This window comes from Athalia rosae, chromosome 6 (assembly GCF_917208135.1).
Source record: "Athalia rosae chromosome 6, iyAthRosa1.1, whole genome shotgun sequence".
NCBI lineage: Eukaryota > Metazoa > Arthropoda > Insecta > Hymenoptera > Athaliidae > Athalia > Athalia rosae.
Window position 1 is genome coordinate 9,474,679 of NC_064031.1, and position 15,236 is coordinate 9,489,914.

The following is a 15,236-nucleotide window of genomic DNA, read 5'->3' on the forward strand; positions in this document are numbered from 1 at the left end:
GAAAATTAATTTTGTAATAGTCCCAAATTTATTTCAATATACACCATGAACGAACTTTAACAATATTCACATTTTGATTCAGCTATTCTAAAATATAAAATGAAATGAAAGGTGATCACGGGAGAATTGTACATAACGCGAAAAAGCTGTTACTTAAATTATAGCATTTATTCTTACTTTCAAAATGTCGTACCATGTCATATAACATAACTTTTCACAATAGGTATCCAATTTTTAAATTCATATCTGTACATTATAAGTTCACGCAGGTAAATAATATGATAATATTTTCAGCGTTACCTCAACCGGAATATGCTTTGAAAAATCATACGTATTTTTGCGCAGTGCGTAATTGAACACTGCACTGTAAAGAAAAATTTCAACATTGAATTGAGAAAAAAAAGTTTTTCCCCCAATTATGATACACTTTGATATCGTAACGAATTTTTTATTATATATTCTCACTGTACCGATCGTATTTTACCTGATGCTCATTTTCTCCTCTTCACGAAAACTTGGAAAGTATTTTTAGCGTAAACCGTGTAAAATTACGACACAGTATTTGATTCTTTGATTCAGATTGGCACTTTGAAAGATAAATAACTGATAGAAATTATGAAGGATAGATGTAAATGTTTTTTTTTTTCTTTTTTTTCGTTGCTCAACTTTGAAAAAGTGCATCGTAAAGCTGTGGCTTATTTTTTTACGAATAGTGTTCGTGGTAGAATAGATTTAATTATATGAATGTGATTATTTTAAAAGTTCACTGTGTTTTGTGCAGTCGCATAATATTTTTTGCATAGATATTTGAATATTATTTCTCTGTTAAATTTTTTGTAGCTCACCAATTGCAGTTTTTCAGAATTTCATAAACTTTACGAAGTTGTTTTAATAATTTTATAACGAACTTATTTACATTTCAACTGTGAACATATGTATATACATTTTCGTATATATATTTATAGATATCTCTTCATATATAAAGTACGGTGAAAATTAAGGTCCTCAAAACATCATACGTGGGGAAATTAGAATCTGCAAAACTCATCGAATCGATTTGAAATAGTCATTGTATGCTCATACACAATAAACTTAGACTATGAGTATCCAGTGTTGGCATGACTATTGAAAATCAAGAAATGCGTCCTGCAGGAACCACAGGAATTTATTCCTGAGTTCTTCCATGATATACGTAGTACAATCACTCTAGGATAACAGTAGCTGGCTAATACGCACGTACGTACCTCGTACAATGCGCAGCTTAAGTGCGCCTCGAAGAATTATTTAAGTGACTAAAGTAAGCTTTACAGTTCAACAGTCTCTCCGGAGCATAATCTACGGGCAGTAGGCTGAAAAACGTGATTATAACGAAACTCTCGTTACTGAATTATTTCATCGAGGCGCACCAGTCTTTAAAAAATAGTCAATATTAACGAGTACATACCCAACTTAACAATATAATCGTTTCAGCTACCAGTAGCTGACTTGTGGTAGGATTCAGTGTAACACTATCATAGATTCAAAGTTTAAATAATTATTACCTATGCAGTGAATAACGCTGTCGAGAATTAATGATCGCGGTTCACCGGGGTTTCAAAACGGGACAGAGAATTTCTCAACAATATAGGTACTCACGACTTGATGTTTCCTCTCATTCGCTCCTTGCTGTATTCGGTATCGAAGTATAACAATTTATTTAGTAGAATTTATCAGTTCATTGATTCAGCTCTTTCATGATCTCGCCCCAATTCGGTACGTTTCGCTTTCAACCTTGTCGTTACTCTGTGATAAATGCGATATGCCCGTACTTCCGAGCACACGCATGATATAAACATCGGTACACGGTATACACAAATTCCCGTATAAATATCTGCATATATACATGGATATAAATGTATGAAACAATGTTCGTAGAAACTATACATATTGTAGCCTCTGCTGGCAATGTGCACTTTTTTACTGCGCGACGGTTGCTGCAGGCTTCGTTGGAACACTCGCTTGGTACCTCGGTAGACAAAGGCCGAATTTTGATTCAATTCCCGTGAAGATCGGCAACGCAACTTGGTAGCCTCCGATGTGATCAGGATTCGTTGATCGTATCTCATCAGCCATTCCAGTTGTAGGAACCTTCTGTTCTGAGCCGGTTGGCCGACTGAAAACAATATCTCAACTAGAGTATCTGGCAACCATTTGCGTACCGATATGATATAAATTATATTTTTGGTCTACTTACGATCCTCCAAAATCGACGACGAACAACCTTTGAAGTAACTCATAGGTGAATAAGGTGACCCCAAACTGCGGCGACGATCTCAGTACACGGGCTATGAGAAACATTTTCAATTAAAAAAAATCGCAGTTGAGCCACCGTATCGGCTCGTAGCATTCCAAATCACTGTATGATATTGTAAATTGATGCCACAAATATTCAACTATATCAGACCAAGTAAATTTCAACCCAAAATTTATGCAGGCGACACAAAAATTATGACGAGATATCTGACTTTTACATTTCAATGAAATATGAACTGTATGTACAATCATCTTATGAGTTTGTTCTCAATGCTTCTGATTTCCCTTGTGTGAGCTTTAGATATGTTTGTCGTATAATTGAGGGACGACAAATGACTAAAGAGATTATTTTAGTTATTAACAAGGTAGTAGCTGATTACAAACAGTCCGAGGACGATATGGTGACGTCACTCTTGGCACACGAACATATTCAAAAAAAATGATCACAATACTGTTAGGCCACGGGCAGTCTCCAAAGAGAGGGAAGTATACTCACTGACAAGTAAATCGCCGGGTCATATTGGGAAGAAATACAGGCCGACGATGCAACGGGGCCAGCCCGATGCATTCAATCGACCATGACAAAAAATATTACTAACCAATCGTCAAAAAAATGATCTTAGGAACACTCGTGACATGTGAGAAAAAAATTCCAAGCGAGCTCGATTGAACAGGTACTTAAAGGTCCACATATATGTATAAAGGACACTCAAACTATTGTGACCATTTAGCCTTTTTTCAGCTGAGATTTCAGAAAATTCTAATTAAATAATGGTTAAAAAATATGCTGCCAAGTGTTCGATGCTGCTCATTTTTATTGATATAAAATGTTAAAATGTACCTGTGGCTCCTTTCCAGAAAGCCCTTGCACCTTCTTCGCGGTAAATTTTACGAGCACAGTCCGTCACACCATTGTACGTCGTTTGACCTTGCCTTGCCACTACCTGTAATTAAAGAAAAAGCCAAAATTTTACCAGAGGCTTATGGAATGATGCTCAACAAAGTCCAGGAGAACACAACGGTATGAGAATGATTACCTGTAATCTCGTTTTAATTACATCAGCTGGGGTAACCAACGCTGCAGCTGGAACACCAGCCATAGCTCCTGCAATTAAGAGGGACACCGGCGTGTTGTATCCCCCTTCGTCGGCCATTTTTGTCTTTAAATGAGCATATGTTGGAAAGTATATCGCGCTGAAGGGTACGTCACGCAGCAGACAAGCTCGTGCACCTTTGTAGAGACCAAATAGACCAAGTTCCTTGACAACCGAAAGCGCACTGACTTTTGAACCTCCAGCAATTTCGCCAGCAACCTGAAGCCTGATTTTTACAATCTCAAGTGGATTAGTGAACACTACTTGAGATCCTCCAGCCTGTAAGGAAGCAATAAAATTTTGAATGGATCCATAAATACCGAATTTCTAAAAGTTGAACAGTTCGCAATACTTACGCAGGCACCAGATATGATTTCACCAAAGATTGGAAGATTTCCATTCTTGTCCATAAATTTATCTCTGACAAAATCGTTGACCGTAAGTTTTATAGCTTTTTCAGGCGCAACTCCCATTAATTGTGGTACCAGTCCGCGATATAGACCAGTAACACCTTCGTGGCGAATAACCTGTCACACAAATGGTACCGACTTTATCATTAATAATGCAGTGAGAGTCATGCCATGATATTTATCGATTCCAACCTTTTTGAAGCAATCAATGCTGTTTCGGTACATCAATTCACCGATAAATGAACCGGTTCGTTGGTTCTGCATACGAGTTTTCACTAAATCAACTGGATAAACAGCGGTTGCTCCAACGGCTAAGGAATAACGAAATTAATTACTCATGTCCTTTGAACAGGCAAAATATTTAGCACATGTTGAAATAGGTTCTGCAATTCCAACTTACCTCCACCAATTGAGCCGAGCACGAATCTGTAACCGCTCTCTAGTATTTGTGTGACAACACCACGTTCATCAGGACTCTGAAAATTGAAGAGGTCATGTAACATCGATTCCAAATACAAGTTTAAATGCCGACCGACGATGAGATGAAGAATTTCAGTGGGACTTACCGAAACTGCTTTGATTTCGGCAAGACGCTTCGAGATTTGTTTGAAATACTGTTCTGGTGTAATGTCCACAAGATCGTTGTAGACTATTCTCCTGAACATAGAGAAAAAATAATTACATGTAAAGATTTCTCTGACGAGTGATCATATTTAGCCAAGGTCACTGATTTATTGAAGATATCATTCGAGGCGTTGTTCGCTCTTCAATATTATAACTAGAATTCTGATATATTCAGGTTCAATGTGACGGCATAATTATAGTCGTCGAACGATGTTTCAGATCCTCTGTGGCGGGAAGTAAAATAAATAATTTCTAAAAGAACCAGCCTACCAGAACATGGCGAATAAATAGCTGAATGTGCCTTATATTTTTAAAAATAACGTACTAGAACAAGATATTCGGTAATACAAAGACGCACCCAAACCATGCCCTTGCCTCAGAATCTTCCGTTGCAGAGCTGATCCGAGCAGCGTAAACACACAAATATTCTCAGTCCACTGTTTAACCGATTTCTATTTTTTGTTTTACTTCTCTTTAAACTTAACGAACAATTATATACTTTGCAGATTTCTGGTTATACTAAAAAAAAAACGATGGCAGTAACATCGATGCTTAAACTCCGGTAGCGTCTTCCTAGCAAAGCTCCATACATGCCAAATTATAACATCAATCCTCCAAGATAAGTATATAAAATCGGAACATACATGATAACGCGATGATGGGATGTAATCTAGAAATACCCTTAGAACCGTATGATATGGAAGCTCCTTAACTAGAATCCGTAGATGCTCACCCAGTTTGATGAAGAAGGTCGCACAGTTGGAACAGAATATCCACTTCCAAGGGGGTGATCTGGGACATCATTTGAGCAGAATGGAGAAATTCCTCTGTGACGAAGGAAGGAAGATTAAAATTTTTATATAATCGGAAATGAAATAGGTTCGGATTGAACGTTTCATGTGAAAGTACCTTTGGTAACTTCCTGATTTCTGTGTCCATTGGTAGCGTTCAGATAAATACGTTTTATGAGCTCCATGTTATTCAGCAAAGAATTGAAAGCCATGAAGTAGGGAAAACTGACTTTCCGTCCACCCTGGCCAGCCCCTGCAGCCTGCGAATTAAATTAATCGATAATTTCTATTAATAATATTTAAGAAACGATCACGCGATTTCCGTTTCGTCGTTTGAAATAACGATAAAACTTACCGCGACTAGATTGTCCTTGATTTTCTTGGTCAGTAGGTGACTTTTTATACTGATCATAATGTCTTGAAAATCTAAAGCGGTGATGAAGCCCGCACCTTCGGTATCAAACTTTCTGAAAGCTTCCATGGCGTACTCCTCGTGAAAGTCCTGGATAGTAATGAAGCCATTTGTTGAAACTCTAATTCAGTGCGATGTTATGTCAAAGCTACGGTAATATTCGCTGAAATTAACTCACATGAAGGAACTGGCTGAATTCGGCGTAATTAATTAGCCGTTTCTTGTCATTGCCAAAATAGAGCTTTATAAACCCACTGTCCATGTTGAACGGCATTTTCTGATGAAGTACAGTCTTACGCATCACCTCAGCGAACTCAGCTGAAATTTTTTATTTTCCAGAGCAACATTGAAATTTTTCAGAGACGAGGTACTGCTCATCGATTGAAAGGAAATACGACGATTCGAAACTCACCAAACGCAACCATTCCGTTTCCATTAGTATCAAATAATTGGAAAGCCGTTCTGTAAAGGGCATCTGGTACACAAAGTAGACCCTCAAACGCCTGAAACTCGGCGAATGAGATGAGCCTGTGAAAAAAAAACCCTTATCAATGAAGATAGTTCTATTTCTGATAATTTACGAACCTACCCATCTTTGCTGGTATCAACGATGCCGGCGAGCAGCCTAACAGACTCGGGATTGAAATCTGCATCTGTATAAAAGCCCAGGTAACTTCTCACGAAATCTGCGGGGGTCATAAATCTCTCTCCATTTTTCTCCTGAGTCGCATACTGAAATTTTTCGAATTTCATGATGTGCATGAATAATATGATAGCATAAGAAAAAAAATAATCTATGAATAAAACTCTTGAAATAAATGTGAGCTGATCGAGACAGACGGATTGGTCGAGTTGACATTTCTTCGACTATTACGAACCTTCAACTTTTCATTAAACTATTCGATCGATTACGTGATACTGCAGATAAGAAGTCTACACCCATATCGCTGAATTAATTCAAGGGCAATAATTGTTCGATTACTTAAATAGTTTCGCGACAATCACCCGAAGATATACCTGCACATCATGATATAAAATCCTATCGAAAAAAAGCAATTATAGAATTATATTTTACCTGATTGAAGATTTCATGAAGTCGATCACTGTTTGCCCGTTTCAGATATCCAGAACCCTGAAAAATCGATCAATTTTTATAATGTGATTTATTTCTCGCGAGTCATTTTATCGATCAATAAATCATACGATCTTAATCTCACCGAAACAAATCGGTACGTGTTACGTGAGTGAACGCATTACATGAACGAATGATTAAAAAAAAGTCTTCCAAAAATTAAAACCGTGTTAAAACATCCAGATGAAATCCGACTCATAAATTCGCTGGAGAAATTGATTAGGTGCTTGATTTTTCCCGTCCTAAATCACGGTTTGTTCAACCACTTTCATTTTTCATTTACACGATAATAAAAGTAAAGTAAAAGATGAACCAGATAAAGGATGATATGGTATATCTACACTTCATAGTCACACTGGCACAATTCTAATGAGTTAAAGACTCGGAAGGTCAAGTGCTGTTAGGTAATCTCGCGAAGGCCATTCGTGTGCAATGCAACTCGCAAGTCGAGCCATTTAGTGCTTGTCAAAGTATCAACTGATGCGCGTATGGTACATATGAATACAGACGCAACGCAAATTGATATGGTATATAAATCTATATTTAGTAATCGAATTGCCAGACAAATAATATATATTATATTCATAACTGATTCGATTGACCCTGCGTGACTTTTTATACGCACAGTTAAATTCCTATACGTACGGTACACGAGATCGTTCATTGATCCCTTAACCACGTGTCACCGGGCTATTCATTCATAATTCTACGTGAAATATATCGATATTTAAAAAAAATGTTTAATAATCTTTTTCTATATTCACATATGGATAATTATTGCAGTCGTACACTCGAGTGCAGCATCGTTTTCTTCTGCGGTTGGATGGCTAGTGGGATTTTTTTCCGTTTTTCAAATCCCCCTTCTCGCTCTCACTTTTTTCCTTTACACTTCTTAACGCGCGACGAATAAATTAATTAACGAATAAACGTATGATAAATTTATTTCAACGCGATTATGATAAATCAACTATATTCCAACTGTAAAGTATGAGACCGCACACACGAATCACACGCTCTGATCCAAAGTTGCAACGAGACTAAAAGGCGAGTACTACCGATAGAATAATGAGACATAATACGTCGACGTCGCGGCCCCCGCAACACTCGGAATTCCAGCTGATTAGCGATATCACGCAGCGAAAACAAATGTACTCTGAGAATATTTTTATGTTACGCAATCGATCTATAATACGATTCCGAATACATAACTGTAACAGTTATGTTAAATGTCGCACCTGCAGTTACAGCTATTAAACAGATCTAATAAAAATGTGTCCACCGCTAGCTCCGCATTCAATTCATCGAAATATCATGGAGAGCGAAATGAAGAGGAGAAGAGAGAAAAGACGAGGATTTCTCCCAGAAGCAGCGATTCGCGTTACTTTGATGACACTGCGATCGTATGTTTCCTTTGATCACATCACGATTGGTACCTATATGAGTTAGAAATTTATTCTTCATTCATTTTTTCCTCCTTCAGCGTTGACGTAATTTTAGTTTTATGAATAGGAAGTAGTTGAAATGAAATGGAGGAAAATCAAGAGGAAAAGAAATAGCAAAAGAGCCTGCAATTACAACGCCTTTGCATCACTGCACGTCATCACGTGCGCGTGTCGCGCGTTTTCCCTTTCTCCATCTCAAAGACCTCAGCTTATGAATCAGCTGATCAGCTCACGGCGAGATACATAGGTGTGTGTGTGTGTATGTACATGCACCTCTGATAACGCGAATAATTTTTCCACATCCGACCCGAAGATGTGATCGTCAATTTCGTTGCATCACGTCACACGTGTATGAGAAATAAAAATTAATAGGACCGACTGGTTATGTCACCGTCACAGCGATAGATTCTTAATTAATCCATCCGATCGATGATTTTTTTGATTTTTTTTTTTTTTTTTTCTTTGCCGATATGGGAAACGAATTTATATTTCTCTACGATAATGGCGTTCCTGATTCGCATATAGCGAAACTACGTATATGACCCATAAAGTTTTATTCATGCATGAGAATAAAAGCGCGAGATGTTAAACGAGGCATTACGATTATACAGTTATAACCCTATATCAATGATTGGATGAACTTGTGTAACCGCGTTCAACTAGATTTCCGAATTCCAAATCCGGCTAAACGAAGACTCATCGCGGAATGACCTGATATAACGTAACGCTGCGAAACATGTCCGGGACAATTTTGCAATTGGAAATATATATATTATCCCAAAATGATTCGAATCTATAATATCATCATTTTGATAATCGCCTCAATTTAGATTCGAATCGTTTACAAATAAAGATCGGAAATAGAAGCCGCTTTTATTTTATCTTACTTTTTGTCTATGTGCTACGACCTGGATAAAAAAAAAGACTAAAATAAAAAAAACTGAAGCCTTGCCTCAGTGCCACGTAACAATACCCTTTCAGTCACCTTGCAGCTAAAAGTTGCGTGGGTGAATTTATTTTTTTCCTCTATTTTATGCAATGAAAAAAAAAACCACAAAGAGTGGTCACGGTAAAAGTTTGAAGAAAAATCCTAATTAATAACGACAGGTATAATTAAAGGAATCGCGTTATGTTACATGTATAATTCAACACAAGTGTTCGATAAATATATAGCATCGATGTTTTTTTAGTATAATTTTCAAGAGCGAAAAAAATTTTAAAGGGACTGACCTCTTCGCCGGCAATATCATCAATCGACAGCATCCTGATTGCGTAACGGTTGATTAAAAGAAAAACGAATCAAAGACGGATGAAGAAGAAAAATTGTTTTCTTCTCTTATGATTGTTTAAATAAAGAGTATAATATAATCGTGCACCAGATCTCACTGTTCACAATTCATTATAAAATTAGTTAACACATTTATAATTAAATTATGATAATAAATGCACAATTACAAGAATAATTTATTTTCATGCGGTTAAATACTGAGCACTGTGGCGAGGTGGCTGTACATAACTTCGCCAATACCAGGTCAAGGAATTTTATTAATTTACTGATTTTTTTTTTTCAAGTTCATTCAATGATTAAAACTAAAGTTTGAGAGGACTGTTGGCTTTTTTGTTATTTCTTCTCTAATTGCGAGGGGGCCGCTCTGATTTGGCCTCCTCTGTCATCGAGGGCTGCCCTACTGCGGCTGTGTCCGTCGACGACGGTCCCGTATAACCGTCGAGGTTGTTGCCGACGACGTACCAAGTTACGTCGCTGGATGAAACGAGTATAAGGTATACATATAGGTATACTTATATATGTATAGATTGGTAGAAGCGCGAAATAATTCTAGGTGGCAGTGGCTCGCGACGGGCAAATAAGTTCGACGACGATTAAGAAAATTTTTGTTCTTTCTTCGCAAGTGCATCTGTCGTATGTAACGCGAGGGAGTAAAATTTGATGATAAAACCACCGTGGATATCGTCGTAGCTTTTTTTTTTTTTTTTTTTTTATAAAAAATAAATTTTTTATCTGCAACTGCAGCGAGGAAATCGAAAGTTCGCACCGATTCGTACGATTGTCGGACGCTCAATGGATGTCAAATTTTCCCCCCGGCCTTCTTTGCAGGAAATTGAATCTAAAGATATTCATCGCGATAATTAACCCGACTTATCCGGGCATATCTAATCGTATTTTATTTGGTATGACTAGTCGAACATGTAATGGCTCAAGTTGGACGTCGCTCTTATCGTTTTCGCGCTGATAGATCACACTGGGAGAATTAGGAATTTAGATAAAAAACTTCGTCGCGGGGGTCACGAAAATCCGTAAAAGGAACCGCTTATTATATGCCCGCCGAAGCTACTTGTTGCTTCTATAAGCAGATAATATATTTTTACAGTCGAACGATCGACTGAACTTGATGTACACGACTGCGATCTGAAAGAGAATGGAAATTATCTCTGCGATGGAATTATACTTGCCTGATGTTAAGAGAGAAAAATGTGAATGATATAAGATAGATAATAAACATGATCATGACGAGTATGAATAAAAAGAAGATAATTATAAACTATAATTAGAGGAATGCGCGGTCGCTGCAACATAAGCGTCACAATAATAATGATTGCGTTATTCAAATAAAATAAAGTAACAACAATTATTAAAAAGATGATCTTTTCGCAGCGGTAACTGCAACAATTCGATAGGTCGCGAAAAATGAATAAAAAATAAATAAATGAATAAATAAAATACCGCAGAGCTTGGAAAATCATATGCATGACCAAATTTGACCAGCTGCATTCAACCTATAACTATTAAAGATATAATAAAATCGTATAGAGAACCTAGCCCGTTACAGCACTTAGGCGGGTACTACAGCGGTGTTAGTGGTTTGTTATATTTAGAGCTCGAGTAGCAAGAGCGATATCAAAGTTTCGACCGGACGTAACCAGATTGTCATTTCTCCGTGCGTGTTACGACATATTACAGCTACATCGTGGAGTGAATTGTTATTTTTTTAATAATCAAACCTTTCATTAACACAACGATAAATTCGACGCCCCAAGATCTGCGTCTGAATGGGCAGGCCAACAAAATATGGAAAGTCTTGTAACACTGCTGCACAATAGTTTTTTTATGTGATTTCATTTTCAGTTTCATCTCGAGGCCATCGTAACCGCAAGGAAGATATGTGCGGGAACGAGACATTGCTCGATGGGGCGGATGTCTCGGGGATCCACAGAAAATGACGCGCTCTGATAGAATCAGGATTAAACAAATACATTGTGCAAGGAGATCGGCGCATGCTGCAGTAGCCGAAATTAAACAATCGTTGATCTTTGTCTCGTATCGAACTTAAATTTAACAGCGAAGTGAAGAACTAATTATAGTCGAGAAATCGTGTAAGGGTAGAAAGAAATAGGCGCAGATTGTTTGTAAAAATAACGACATTGTCTCGCGGACGTGTGTAAATTGAATCAAATTCGCGGGTTATAATTAGTCGTAAAGAAAAATCGACTCTATGCGAATGGGTATAGATGTGAAAACTTGGCAGCCGGGTATTAATCTGTACGTGCGCAAGTTTCTGTATAACGATAATAAAATCATCATAATTACATGAAGCAAGAAACAAAAACAATCTACTTATTGCGATAAAGATTAGGAAAGAAGAGGACTTGTGATATCGCGTGATAACGTCCAAAAAAATAAAAAAATACTTCGTGCAGTGTGTCCGCCGCGATTTTATTATTATTATCCACGATCAACATATTATTATACATTGGTGTATGTATGTATGTATGTGTCCGTATGTATTACCCCCCACGGATTTATCTTTGGTTCTATGGATATTAGTACATAAATAGTAGCTCTCGCCGCAAATGAATTAAACATCATGGGGGGGCATGATATCGATGTGACGTCGCGTCGAGTGGACTTTTTTGATATAAAATTTTGATATAAAATTATCGCACGTATTACATTTAATATACATGCCCTAATTCACACTGTGTGTCCGTTATAATGCTAATGAAACTGCATTTGCAGTGATGCAATCAGAAACCTGATAGTGTTTACGTTGTATACATATAATTCAATGATACTCTATATTAGGTGATTTAGTTTTTACAAAAAAAAATATATATATACATACAAATATGTAATAATATAATCTCAATGCCAGATAATTTATATCCGCAATGGTCAAGTGAAAAACATTATGATCACGTCACACACCGCCACGTGCTTCATCTTGATTTTGAATCGAATGCAGTCTTCGAAACAAGATATATCTAGCTGTAGGCTTGAATCAGTCATTTCTTTACACCTGAATCATTAAAAATAATTTTTGACAAATTTTCAATTAACCGGCGGTGTAGCTTCAAGCACGGAATATTATACATCTGAACCGCATCGGTGTGTGCAGTTGGATTTTTTTCCAATTTAATTTTTTTATGATCCAAAACGTGTATATCTCTATAAAACGTACTGGCTTAGGCTATAGTATAATAATCCACGGCAGAGATCAGGCGGCGAATGCGTGCTTCCTGACCTTGGCTATCATGTGAAAAGACGGCACCACATCCTCGCATCAGGGTCGGTAACCGAAAATGCCAATGATACGTCATGTGTAGAATCTTTACACGTTGAGGCCTCGGAGATAGCCGCGTGACCGAGAAAAAGAAGCGGCGGGAGCCAAAGAATTCTTACTGACGTATATACACGTATATATCTTTTTGCTTTTTTCTTTTTTCTTATTCCATTTTTCTTGACTTTTTTTTCTTTTTACTGTTCCTCATATTCTTATACTTTATCCATACAGACACCCAGACCTAAGTTTATCTTAGCTCAAGTTTTATGTATTTATCTGCACGTGTGTAAACGTATGTTGTATACATATATATGTATATTTTATACATTACTTTTGGTACGTATAATATATTTGCTTGGACAAGGGTCAGACGAGAACGTCGAGCTAACCCTTTCGTAAAATATGTAACTTCGCTTGACCGATGATATAGTTTATTGATAATTCTATTCTTCTTCTTCAAAGCGAAAAAAATGTTTCACAATCAGTTGTATAGCTTGACAATGTAATATCTACATACTCGATAAACATGTCTGAGAATATGGGAACTCTCAAAAATATAACTCAATATTTAATTAGCTGCTTGAAAAAAAATGTATACTATCATACTATGGAACAAAAAGATCCTCATTACTTTCATTGTGAGTATATATACCTATATAGGTATACGTATTACAGGCTAAGATATGTTTGTGGATTCAGTTTGCATAATATTTAGTGAAATTTTATACACCTGGTTACATAGAGGTGTGGTTGAATCATACGAGAGAAATACATAAACCGATTAGAATTCAAAGTAACTGGTCATTACCCGATCTCTAGTATCAGACGACAGGAGTGATAGATTGATGATTACGCATTACAGACGTGTTAATGATCGTCTCCGATTTTTTCTAAAAATATGAGCATTGTAAGTAATTTTTTTACATTCTCCTTCCATCGTATGATTTGATTCGGAAGACAGGCGTTGCTATAACGTTGAGAGAACTTTCCATATAGCCGCGACCTCGACACGACAAGTTCAAGGTCAATCGGATCATCCAAGTACAAGTATCCTGCGTGAAGGATCAAATCTCTATCTCTGCGCTATTCGTTATTTGATAGAAGTAAAAAGAATTGAGTATCGTTACAACTTAATTGGAGAGATTCCATTTAACAATAAGACTGATGAATTTACAACTAATCTCATTTACGTATGATTCTGAAATCAACGATGATATTACGAAATCAACGAGAATTTCAGCATCGCTTTTTGACGTAAACAATTGATATCTGGCTCGAAAAGCACTATACGCTTCAGAACAAAAATGATTTTTCGTTCTGTTCTCTCTCCCTCACGTTGGTCTGTTTCATTTATATTTTTTTTGAGAGCGAAAAAACATCCTACCAGCGAAACTATCCGATCGTAAGTGACGGTGACGCATCGCTAACTTCGAAATGTTAGGAGCGCGGAGATTTGTTTCCAAGACTATAATTACTGTGGGACGTTACCCAACAGTTGGGATATTAGTTGCGTGACTAAAAGTGTCTGAAAAGAAGGTATTAATACACATATACGCATACTCGAGTTGAGGAGATTGAGAACGTGCTCGGTGCTCGATGCACACGACAGTTTTGGATTTTTGCGGACCCGGTGACCTCGAAATTCTGGCGAATTTCTCAGAGTAGAGCAGTCGCGGTTAGATCGATATTTGTTTAGTTCCAACATCGAACGCACGCCGGGTAGGTTATTTGTATGTCCTAGAACAATTTTCGAGTCAGTTGTCGGTGGAACATTCAACGAGGTCACACAGAGTCCCCTATTCATCGTTCAATTGATAAAAAGACTAATTAAGCCGATTTAGGGCTATAGGGTTGCAACTAGTTTAGCTATACACTACCTGCACACGTTGCTTTGACAGCTGTCAGAGAGGATTCTTTTTTAATAATCCTCGCAGAAAACAATTGACAGCCGATTACTGTACTTACGAACAGCCTCCTTCAAAATATTCGTAATCTGGTACTAAAATGATTGTTACGACCCAGGAAAATGAAATGATTTCATAACAGCAGGAAGCAATCAAGTAGAAAAAAAATTTGAATCAGAATTATAAAATAAAAAACTTACCCACCTCTTGACTACCAGATGCATGAACCGTGAACCAGTCCTTCATTCCCAGGAAGAAATTCACCTGAATTCATCACATAATATTTTTTTTAAATAAATGTATTAGGATCACTTTTCATAGATGATTGTTCAATTGATTTATCGTTATGCGCGAGATACATTACTTGGCCTGATTTAACTAAACTAACAATTACCTCCTCTGTGCGAACACTGTCAGGAACGAAAGCTGCCATGCTACTGTTACCACAGTGGATACCGCTGAATAATGTAAGACCGAAGTACGAGGGATCAAGAATTTTACTTTACTGCGGACATCTTGTGGCATTATTGCGAATTCCAAGTATGTCGCGGATAC

At 37.1% G+C, this 15,236-nt stretch overlaps 1 protein-coding gene across 5 annotated transcripts; it reads right to left on the minus strand.

Annotated features, from left to right (window-relative positions):
- Window positions 1-5: 5 nt before the first annotated feature.
- On the minus strand, window positions 6-15,160 carry LOC105690408 (calcium-binding mitochondrial carrier protein Aralar1). Of its 5 annotated transcripts, none has more exons than XM_020854845.2 (18): window positions 15,076-15,160; window positions 14,886-14,945; window positions 6,699-6,755; window positions 6,213-6,355; window positions 6,036-6,151; window positions 5,802-5,941; window positions 5,567-5,713; window positions 5,330-5,471; window positions 5,154-5,247; window positions 4,779-4,817; window positions 4,363-4,453; window positions 4,197-4,272; window positions 3,989-4,107; window positions 3,743-3,913; window positions 3,330-3,665; window positions 3,134-3,236; window positions 2,234-2,324; window positions 6-2,152 (listed from the first exon to the last, which is right to left on the minus strand). In XM_020854845.2, exons 1-18 carry the CDS (start codon window positions 15,112-15,114, stop codon window positions 1,957-1,959), a joined length of 2,160 nt encoding a protein of 719 aa, XP_020710504.1. In that variant the 5' UTR covers window positions 15,115-15,160; the 3' UTR covers window positions 6-1,956. The 5 variants fall into 5 exon arrangements, with proteins under 5 accessions (XP_020710504.1, XP_020710506.1, XP_012263605.1 ...); XM_020854847.2 differs by having other exon boundaries at window positions 14,882-14,945; window positions 15,076-15,119; XM_012408182.3 differs by lacking the exon at window positions 4,779-4,817 and having other exon boundaries at window positions 15,076-15,159.
- Between the last annotated feature and the right edge of the window lie 76 nt (window positions 15,161-15,236).

Coding starts and splice junctions, on each gene's coding strand:
- LOC105690408 (XM_020854845.2), bottom strand. CDS start 15,114: ATGGCAGCTTTCGTTCCTGACAGTGTTCGCACAGAGGAG. Junction 4,108..4,196: donor GCTCGGCTCAATTGGTGGAG/GTAAGTTGGAAT, acceptor GTTATTCCTTAG/CCGTTGGAGCAACCGCTGTT. Junction 2,153..2,233: donor GTCGTCGATTTTGGAGGATC/GTAAGTAGACCA, acceptor TATTGTTTTCAG/TCGGCCAACCGGCTCAGAAC.